The sequence below is a fragment of the Schistocerca americana genome, chromosome 4, assembly GCF_021461395.2.
Source record: "Schistocerca americana isolate TAMUIC-IGC-003095 chromosome 4, iqSchAmer2.1, whole genome shotgun sequence".
Lineage (NCBI taxonomy): Eukaryota > Metazoa > Arthropoda > Insecta > Orthoptera > Acrididae > Schistocerca > Schistocerca americana.
In genome coordinates this window covers 548,026,426-548,037,676 of record NC_060122.1, presented here as the reverse complement: position 1 = coordinate 548,037,676, position 11,251 = coordinate 548,026,426, and the positions used below count along the sequence as shown (strand labels likewise).

At 36.9% G+C, this 11,251-nt stretch overlaps 1 protein-coding gene across 1 annotated transcript; it reads right to left on the bottom strand.

Annotated features, from left to right (window-relative positions):
- Positions 1-4,390: 4,390 nt before the first annotated feature.
- LOC124613605 (charged multivesicular body protein 1b-2-like) lies at positions 4,391-4,972 on the bottom strand. The gene has a single exon (XM_047142319.1). It carries the CDS (start codon positions 4,970-4,972, stop codon positions 4,391-4,393), a length of 582 nt encoding a protein of 193 aa, XP_046998275.1.
- Positions 4,973-11,251: the final 6,279 nt, after the last annotated feature.

Genomic DNA, 11,251 nt, shown 5'->3' with positions numbered 1-11,251 from the left:
CAGTGGATGACCAGAAACTAATTTCCAGTGATGTCTTCTTACGCTATGGAACTGTGTTTCGTTGTTTATTATGACTGACACCACAGTAATTTTGTCCTCTCAAAATCGTTGTGGTATAACTCATAATAAACAATGAGACTCAGTTCCATACCAGCAAAGACATCACTGAACATCATTTTGTGGCCGACCACAGCCGCCCCTCCCTCTAACTACCCCAAATGCCACTCCAGTAGCGAACAGTAAACAAGTAGTTCCATATTAATTTAGTTTAAGACTTTATTTTTAACTATCAATTTTCTATTGTGTGAACATCTAATGTCAGGCAAAACTTACTTGAAACCTGTTTCAAGTTGTTAAATTAAACGTAAAACAAATAAATGTGACTAGTAGCAGAAAATATAAGTAATTAATCGAAATAATGGTTGATAATAGATGAACAATGTTGTAATTATCCTACATCATCGTATAATATAAAGGATGTCGTAACTCAAAAACTAATAGTGCATATTAGAATAATGATATTCTGAATTAATAATCAAATTTAAAACTGTTACAGAAAAAAATGTTCTTAAGTTGTAACACAACAGTTTTCTTTGATTATGCCACATCGCACAGGACAGTGCTATGTACTGCGAATCCTATTGTGTGACACTTTAATCAGTGTAAATCAAAACGTTGGGCTGTAATTAGGGAGGAGCTGAATGAAAAAAAATGAGGCTGTCAGAAGTACTTTGTAAGTTTTGAATGTCATTCTAGCATTATGACAGAAAGATTCTCCCCCTCTCCCCCTCACCTTTTTCGCCCTCGCCACTACAGTGTACATAAAGTCTGGGAACATTTTCAGTTATTTATTGCACAAGAACCAAACATTGTACACGTATCATACATATGTCATTTTGAAGAGAAACCATGAAAGTCTTTTTTAATGTATACTGCCACAGCGTAGTTTGGAATTTGCCAATAGTCAGCGCTAGACGCAAACATGACGAGTTCAGTTGCGGAGCAAGCTTTCTGTGTGTTGCAATTCGTCAAAAACAAGTGTTCTACAGCTGTTCAATGGATGTTTAGAACCAAGTGCGGTAAGAAGCCACCAACAAAGAAGGCCATTTACCATTAGCACAACATATTCGTTACGACAGGTTGCTCGTGCCCTACAAAGAGAAGCGGACGTCCCAGTGTGAGTGAAGCGAATGTGGAGTGCGTTCAAGAAACATTCATAAGGAGTCCAAAGAAATCGGTGCGTCGTGCATACATTGAATGCTCGTAAAAAAAAAAAGAAACTTTCAGAGTTTCTCTTCAAAATGTAATATGTATGACATCTGCACAATGTTTAGTTCTTATGAAATATATATATATATATATATATATATATATATATATATATATATATATATATATATATATAACTGGACCTTTCTGTAAAGATACTAAATAAACGTAATGGTTTTAACATTTTTATAATAGTGAGGAAAATATTCAGACTGTCAAACATATAATTTTTTTCTGCAGATGAACTGTATACTTCCTGTCAGCCCACACTACCGAATTTATCTAGCACTTGTGTGGTAATATAAAGCAATACAATCACTTGTTAACTCATAACTGCTCTGTGTCTCATGTTTTTCAGCACCTAAAGTTCCTGTTATTAGTGTGAAGATAAAAGTAGTAGCCTTTACTGATAAGTAACGTTTCCTCCTTTGACCCATTCCGAGTATCTTACTGACACAAAGTCAATTTTCACTGTTGCTACTACTAATAAAGGGATTTGTAGCACTGGAGCAAATGCGATTCATATTAAACTTTCGGTCTTAGCATAAAATTTAAAGCAACAATGTTATATTTCAAGTCACGTTTGAATCCCAGTTTAATCACAGTCTGGTTTAATGTTGGCGAATGTGCAATACGCTTTTGCTCACACCATTGACATCCGTTCTTTATGTGAGTCGTCAGTGTAAGAGAACGAAACATTCAAAGCGTCTCTGATGTTAACAACGTTACACTGCACCTAGCGGAATAAATCTGAACTTAACAAAACTCGTCGTCTGCTGCGTTGTATGTTTCGATTCCGATATGTAAATATATTTTTATATTTGTACTTTTATATATGAATCAATTACAGTGATAACTGAATGTTATTACTCACCGACTGTTTCGAATATGGCCTGAATCAGCAGAGAGCGGTTTGTATTGGACCTGGTGGTGTAACGTAAACTGTGATTTAAGGGAGAAACGTGCCAATGAGTTTCGAACAGTCGATTTGTTTTAAATCTTAGAAGCTGGTGCCTTTATACGAACGTGTGAATAGATCGCTGTGATTCGTCAAACTATTTGTGATTTCGAACAGAGTATATCATTGCCGAAATTCTCGAAATAATTAATACACTTCTCGATGTAAAAAATTAAAATCATAAATTAAATTGAGAAACATCATATAAAATTTTAAAAATTTGCCAAAATTTTAACGCTTATTGTGAACTGAAGTGCAGTTAACGTGTCGGCAGATTTTACCAGACATCTGCATCTTGATAAACGTTGCAAAGAATCATGGGAATGAAAATAGACGATCAGGAGAGAGATGCATGTAGCCAATGATATTCTAGTATTTCATCTGTTTGCAGCTGTAAACAAATCTGCTATCTCTCCGAGCTTCCAGCATCATAGTTGATTTGGACACAGAGTGCTCTTGGACACGAAAATGATTGCTGAGAGTGCACGTAAGCTATGCTGTTACGTTCCTGCATAACAATATACTCGAAAATCTTCACATGTTGCAGTTCCACATTTATTGCACGTTCCTCACTTATTGCACGCTGTAAACAGTTCCGCATTAATCCAGTGCTTTCAGAAATGTAGTTGCATCGGTCAGTGTAAATGCACTCCCAACAAGTATGATTGGTGGTCATTTTACTTGCAGTAATTCAGGTTGTCCTATAGGATTTCCGCCTAATCGCAACCTCCAAAGTCACTCGAAGTGATTTATGCTGCGCTATTAGGTTCCTGCATAACCACATACCCGAAAATCGTCACATATTCATAGAAAAACAGTGAAGCATTTTTGACAAGCAAATTGTGCTATGAAATTCCAACCTAAGCTCAGACTCTGACATCGCAACATAAATGTCATCCTCAAGCTGTCACCGACTAATGGTGAGTGCCACAAAACCAATTGCATTCACGTTTACCAAGACGAGAGATATGTGAACGTTCTTTTCGACAACATCATTGAGTGGCATCCAACGAACTTTTCTACTAACGACAAGCATTTCGGAAGAGCATTTGTCTGTATATTTCTTTCGTATGCAGCAGCTCCTGTTGAAAACATCACTGTACAACCTTACCCTGAAAATTAAATTGACTCAATATGACGTAGCATCAATTACAAAAATTTCTAAATAGTGTCACAAACAAACAACAAAACAACATACGTAAATAACTAGCCACCATTGTAATCCACAATAACAAATTTTGTGTACATCATCTGGACCCCTTCCATGGCGACACTAAACAAAACTCTAATAAACTACGATGTTCTCCGGAAGAAAAGAAGATATATCCAGCTACTCTAGACTACCACGATATTAAAATGAATCACAAAATACAGAACCATCCAAACAACTGACGCCAATATGAAATCTAAAGGCACATCGCTAATTGCACGTAGCATAAATTCTAAATTCGTAATTGACAAACAAAATTATTAAATAATTTAATCTGCAAAAGTAAAAAAAATCTGTGTCATTACCACAGAAATTAAGTGTAGTTAACTTCATTTACGAAACGAGAAAAATGAACATTCTCATTCGTTATCTTCATGTGACTCATGATTAGTCGTCTAATCGCCGCACTGTTACCAACATCTAAGCAAGATGCAGAAACTTTCGACACCGTAACTACACTTTAATCCACACTACACACTTTTTCAGAGTAAATCAAGTGTTAAAATACCAATGACATGAAGACAATATGTAAGTCTTATTAGTAACACTTCGGCCAGTGACTGGTGCTAGGAATCATATTACGGAATGAGGTAAATTCGTAGGCTAAAGTGCAGTATCTACATCTCGCTAACGATTCATTGATTTCATTTGCCATCATCCGTCGTAGGAACAGTTACTAACAACAGCAAGCAACGGAAATGTCGCAGGCATCATTAGTGCATTTTGTTATGGGTTTAGATAATCGTACAAGCAACATAGCAACATACAGACTGAACAAAAGCGGTAAATATTTCAAGATGTCCATCAGTCTAACTTGAGGAGAGTTTTATATTTGGAGTATATTTATTGGTATTAAGGCTACTACTTTTCAAAATTTACCATAGTATTGGCAGCACTAATTGCGGCCAGGAAGATTTCTGAAGATGAGACTGTAGACTCGAATCTGAACCGGCTTACTTCCTGAGCTGCGCTAGCCTCTTGGAGAGCTCGTCGCGCTCGGACACGAGGGAAGCTCCGAGGCTGTCCAGCGCTACCTGAGGCATCTCCAACTGCACCTCCAGGCCCGCCTCTTCGGCCAGCTGGATCACCAAGTCGTCCACCTGCCGCATGGGGACTGCCGTGCACGTCGTCGCGTCCAAACCCGACTCCTGCACCATACTCGCCACCTCCAGCTGTTGGCACTCTTCGTCGAAGCGGTCCATCAGCGACTGGACTCGTTCCAGGTCCATGCGCTTTATGGCCGCATCCATGGACCGCGTGACGGCTTGTATGGTGCGTGTCATGTTGCGCATGTTGTTGAGGCTCTGCACCCGCGCTGCCACAGAGTCGAGTCGCGCTCCCATGCGCAGGAAGCCGAGTGCCTGGTTGCGGTGCCTGATGGCGTTCTCGGCATGCACTCGCGCAACATCCAGCGCCCCCTTGCGCAAAGCGCTTTTGCATTTGCTTTTCTCCGCATCCTCCAGCTTTTGGGACTTGCTAGCGTTTCGCGTCATTTCTTTGGAAGCGAACTTCAAGTTGAAGAGATGTCTCTCCATTTCTCCGTCCTCTAGCGGTAATGGTCTAATCAGCGTTTATTTTCGTTCGCTTCTGAACCCTGCGCTGTTACAGCGCATCAGTCTTACGCCTGCCATTTAGCATTGAATAACTGACAAAACGAGAACAGAGCCACATCTTTCGTCGCACTGGAACACTGGTTTATTTCGTAGCTGTCATGAAGCGCAATGTTTTTCAAAGATAACCTGTTACAGCAACTCGCACCAGAGATAAATTATGTCCACCATAGATCTCTTCACTCCATCGCAGCGTCATAGAACAAAAACTTCATATTTTAGCTAGCTGAAGGTAGTGTTTATTTAACTTCTAAATGTTGTAATTAAATTAATTACAATGTGATTTATATAAATGATAGTTAGGTCGATCACAGTCTAACATATACAGTCGTTCTGTGAAAAGTTTTACCATCTGACAGTTGCAACGACACTAGAACCCGTAGCGGCGAGAAAGCCAACATTAAATGTGATGTTTGTTTTTAATTACTTTTCTAGTTAATTAATGAGATAGTAATTGCTTTGTTGCGTTCCAGGCATTAGTAATTTATCAGTGATCGTTAAATAAATGTAAAAACAGCAGTTTCTCGCTGATTCAGTGACGTAAGCTACAGTACAACTTATTCATGAAGAAGTGCTTTTGATTTTATGTATAATTTCAGCTTACACTGCTGATAGCGAGAGAATATAACCACATATTTCATGCATACATTTCTGTTGCTGTCTGTTGTTATTACGATAATTACTTTCCTTGACACGTAACAATATTGTATGGTGGCTAGTGATTTGTACATTCTTACGCTTCAGTCGACTTTATGATACACAAATATTTTTGTAAATGTAATTACTTTTGCTTCAAAAGCTAATATGTTGATGATTCTGCAGGCTGTGGCTCAAATGTAGAAACAGTTATGGAACTTCTATGATAGGAAAGAATTTCATTGCTTTTTTACGTTTCATTATCAAGTATGTATGGTTTTATCTTCAGCTACCGTTGTGGTGGCTTAACTGGTACTTTAAATAATTTAGATATTGCATTACATGAAAGTTTACTATGTTCCACATTCCATGATTTCGCTGGAGGTAGTATGTATGGTTTTATCTTCAGCCACAGTTGTCGTGGCTTAACTGGTTCTTCAAATGATTTAGATATTGCATTCCATGAAAGTTTCCTATGTTCCACATTCCATGATTTGGCTGGCGGTAGTGAAGAAAACTTCACGTTACTGAGTATATATTCTGAAAAAGGTCAGGTCTTCTGTTGTTTATAGTGATTTTTTTGTTCTTTAAAGAAAACGACGTTCTTCAGTAAATATCTGTGGCTTACAAGAGAATTGTAAAGCAGTTGTCCCTTCGTCTTTTGTTTCATACTTTTCAGCGTTCTAATAAAACTGAAGAAAGAAAATGTGGTGTCAATTTTCAATCAGTATGGCAGCACAACGCTCCCTGTTGTAAAAACAATGTTACAAATCAATATAAACGACACTACTCCCACTCATCCAGTATCGTAATCGGAAGTGCAGGTTTCTGTCCGCTTGGAGCTTTGCTGTCGCAGTATATAACAACGATGAGTGTGAGCGTCGTGACTGTATGTGTTAGACTGTAGTTTAACACAGAAGAAAGATGGCATGTTTTATGCAGCACGTCAGTGAGTGCAAGGTACAGCCTCAAGCACAAATGTTGGGTAGAACTTCAGAAAGACATACGGAACTGATTACAAGAAATGGACACATTTTACGTGTGTGTATATATGAAACTAAAACGAGGACAAGATCTTCCTACTACAAAGCATAAAACTTGCCATTCTGTAAGCGGAATAAGATTTTTAAGAAAAATACGGGAAATACGCTATAGCAGTCGTCAACGGTTGATGTTGATAACAAAAGATGGCCAAACCAGTGGCAGAACTGCGTTAGATAAACGTCACCATGATGCCACTTGTAGGGATATACACAGCGGCTTAAAGAAATACACATCTTTACGGCGGAATAGAGAGAGGAAAGTGCAGTTAAATTTAAAATATTCTATCAGGTACCATCCGAACCACTATCTCAGAAATCACGACATATTCGAAAAGAAGCGTCGAAGATGTGTAACAATGTTGACTGTGAAAAATCTGTGCTACTTGTTTTATTCAAAGCAAATAAAACCATGCTACCCACTGACTTCATTAAAAAGTCTTGCCAGTAAAGGGTAAAGAACGCTAAGGTGTGTAGCTCAACTTTTTTGTGAACGAAGTGCGGGCAACACCATCAGAAACAACGTCAAATAACCATATCGTGACGTCATAGCCAAGCGGCGATCGTAATATAAAGCAGCCACCATCACCATAAAAATTGTCTGTCCCGTAAATTTAACGGTCTTTGAGTTGATACTTCAATGACGTCAGTTAACAGAGAAAATACACATAGTTGTATATTTGGAATGAGGCATAACCAATTAACATCGCACTATTGCGATTAATTTCATGCATAGTACATACAACATGACTAACAAATCTTTAAGCAAAACTGCAGACGTTTTTGAAAAAATGGGGTTATTTTCATGTGTATGAACAGTTAGAAACATCTGGAACACTTTTAAACGTAGTCTTTAGTAGTTGCTTAGTAAAACATTCACACATTTCCATGTAATATTTTCATACAATCACAGTGAGACATGCATGTCAAAGTCGCTGTATTCATACAGTTTTCTGTTACCAGGGCAAGATGAAGAACAAATTCGGGTGAATAGAATTTTCGTTCAATAAAACTACTTTTGGACAGACCTCCACTTTCAAATAATTGTCAGTCACAATAAGTAACACACCACACTAATTAATGGGACAGCACAGACAGTTCGATAGGAATACGGTATAAATAATAGACTCTTCGTTCATTACTTTCACGCAGTTCTTCTGAAAGAAAATTGTATGAACTTTATCTTTCAGTCCCTGAATACTGTTACATGAAATTCCTTTCAAATACTCATTATGGCTGGCTGCGCTAATCTTGATGTCTTCCTGCTGTACTAATGCCTCCACCATGATTTTCTTCTATCCTTTTTCTAGACGGTCCTGCAGCTGAAGACAGGTAGGCTGGACAGACCAAAAAATGCCTGGCATGGCGTTTAAATTAAGCCGTAGTTTTGAAGCTGCTGTTACGGTTTTATCCGACTGTGGCTGACACTACCCAGATAATGTAGTTAGCTTGTGATACACTTGAAAACTGAGCAATGAAGTACAGTAATCGCAATATATTCGAGCCAAAAGATCCAGCAAATAACAATATACCATAATATAAAACATGCGTTACTAAATTACATTCAGAACAAAACTTAACACTGAATAATTAGCAACTGTGATATCTAGCCTTAGTATTGAGTGGAGACGTTTCTGTCTCATTAAATCATCTTTGGGGAACCTGATCACATGAACCTTGTTTCCTGAATGTAATTCCCATTAGCTTTAGCCACACAACACTTCACACTCGTAATGAATATGAAACTAGATAAACATATTATGTTGCGTTAAACTCATAAACACGACATTGTAACACATAGCATGACTTCAGTGCACTTAAATATCATTTTCGCAACAATAAAACAGCACAACGAGTTTGTGACTAACAGGTTGTTGCTACAACACAAGACAGCTGTTGACTTTCGCCGCTTCTCGCTGACGTCTCAAATTCGAGTTCTAGCAGTTTTTCAGTCTTTCCACCCAGTCTTGGTGTGAGTCATAACAACACAGTAGTGTCTTACAATACCTTGATATACCATATGATTAGTTATTTGGTAGATGTTCCTCGGTGTGATGTTTACGCGAACTGCATATGTCAGAAAACGTGATGAAGAATGACGGATCGGACTATCACGTACTCCACAAAATCATCCTCGTGGCAGACGAGAAAATGTATTTATCAATCACGCTGGGAAAACATGAGCAATTATTTCATTTTACTCTATAGGGAGCCTCTTACAACCTAATCATCTTCGATAAACTGTATTGCTAGCGTGGTAGTATTTTGAAAATGATTCCAAAATGAACGAATTTTACTTGCTTTGGAAAAATTATTAATCGTGGGGTGGCACTAACAGTAACACAGATCGGCAGGACTACAATTAGCGTACATACTTATTACCGACATCTATGTAATGAAGCAGCCTCTAGATTGTCAATAATACTGCACAACATATTAACGTCTGGCTCCACACTGCAAAGTGATATTACGCAAACAAAACGGATATGGGCGCTAGCTGTTATTTGGCCTTTGGTCTGGCTCTGCGCTCGCGGAAAGCAAAGAGGAAGCATAGATGGACGAACGAGTGTTGTAAGAAGAAGAAAGGAAGGAATATTAGAGTTTAACGTCCCGTCGACATCTACGTCATTAAAGATGAAGTACAAGCTCTGATTGTTTCAAGGACAGGAAAGGATATTGGCCACGCCCTATCAAAGCAATGACCATTGCATTTGCCTGTAGTGATTTAGGAAAACAAGAGAAAATCTAAAACCAGATGGTTTCAAGGAGATTTGAACCATAGACCTCCAGAATGCGAGTCCTGTGTGTAAACCACGACACCATCTCGCTCTCTGTGGTGCAAGAAGAGAGGAAGAATGACACATGAAGATTTACTGAGTGACTATTATCGGAACTTTCTGAGAATAGATGCTAGCTCATTTGATGTACTTCTGCAAAGTGTTATCGTTATAATTAAGGAAAAAAGACACTATTCTATCTTGAAACTCTCTAATAAACTCTATACATACATTTAGTTTAGTTGATATAATAGCTCAATTAATTTTATCTTTAAATTCTCTTATGATATTTTCAGTTAAGTTTTGATGTAGTATAGTGTCCTAGTTTACTTAGTATTGAAATTCTCTTATAAAATCTACAGAAATTTTGTTTCATTGATATATTATTCCAATCAGTTTTATCTTGGATTTTAATCATGAAATCTGTGGACAAACTAAAATGTCTTGATATAAATCTCCATGCGGCTTCATTAAAAAGATCATGTGGTTCAATACAATCAAAAACTTTATTTCTGTGTATTTTAGTTTTTGAGTACAGTTTATATAATTCTTCAAAACACATTTTCAAAATCATAATTAATCCATGCAATAAGCTGTTCCTTTCTTTGTTTAAAATATTGTTTATTTCCTAGTTATTTTGCTATACTTTTTAGATCTTTTACAGTGTTATTTATCTCTTTATCATTATTGTTGCTGATGATGAGATCAGTAAGCGGTTTTTTCTCATTTTAGAATATCCTTTATATTCCAATTGTTTTGTCATGGCTTTAATTCACTAACTTTTAGGGTTTGTAGTGTCACCAGTTATAAGCTTTATTTCTTAAGAAGAAAATGAAAAACTGTCTATTTGCAGGTGGTAATTATAAATTCATTCAGAAGAAAATATACCAGCTAAATTTAGGTACTTTGTTCAACGAAATTTTAACAAAAAAGGTATTGATCATGAATGATATTTTATGCTTTAATTATTGAGATTTTGTACATTAGTCATATAGATTTTATGTTTTATTTATAGAGATTTCCAAGGGACTAAAATTAAAACTTTTTTGAAAACATAGATTTTCATTGCCATAAGAAATTATGAGACTTCCGAAAAAGATCATGATTGAGGTTATGTGTTTTTTATATGATATTGCCAAGTGAAGATATTTGGATGTGGCAAGTTTTATATTTTTTTTCATTATTCGGAGACTATGAGTGTAGGCTCTAAAAAGTGAAAGAAATTTAAGTCAATCTTTAAATAATTATAATCTTGATTACATTTAAATTTGATATAAGGATCCACTTGCTTTAGAATATGAATATTTTCAAAACATTTTTTCCTATTAATTTTATTTCTTTATAAATGACATCTAATGTTGCTTTCTCTTCAGAAGTACCTATGATGAAAATATTTGAATAAATAAAGCAAATTAATTTAATACTATCTGGTGAGAACATATCTTTAGAAATATGGCTATCATTGAAAGATAAGAAAGAGATAGTAATTATACCTAATTTACTTATTTTTGTGGGATTTCTTATGGAAACTCATTGCATGGAAAAATGGATCATTAAAGCAGTGAGGTCTTAGTAGGTCACTGGAGGGAGTTGGTGCCACACCTTCACACATAAGTCATCTAATTCCCATTAACTCATCAGAGAGGGGCATTGGGCTCAGTTGCCAGGTTCCATCTCATCCCAAATATGTTCGATGAGGTTCATATCTGGTGAAATGGGGCGCCACCATATCAACTGGAACTCATCACTAC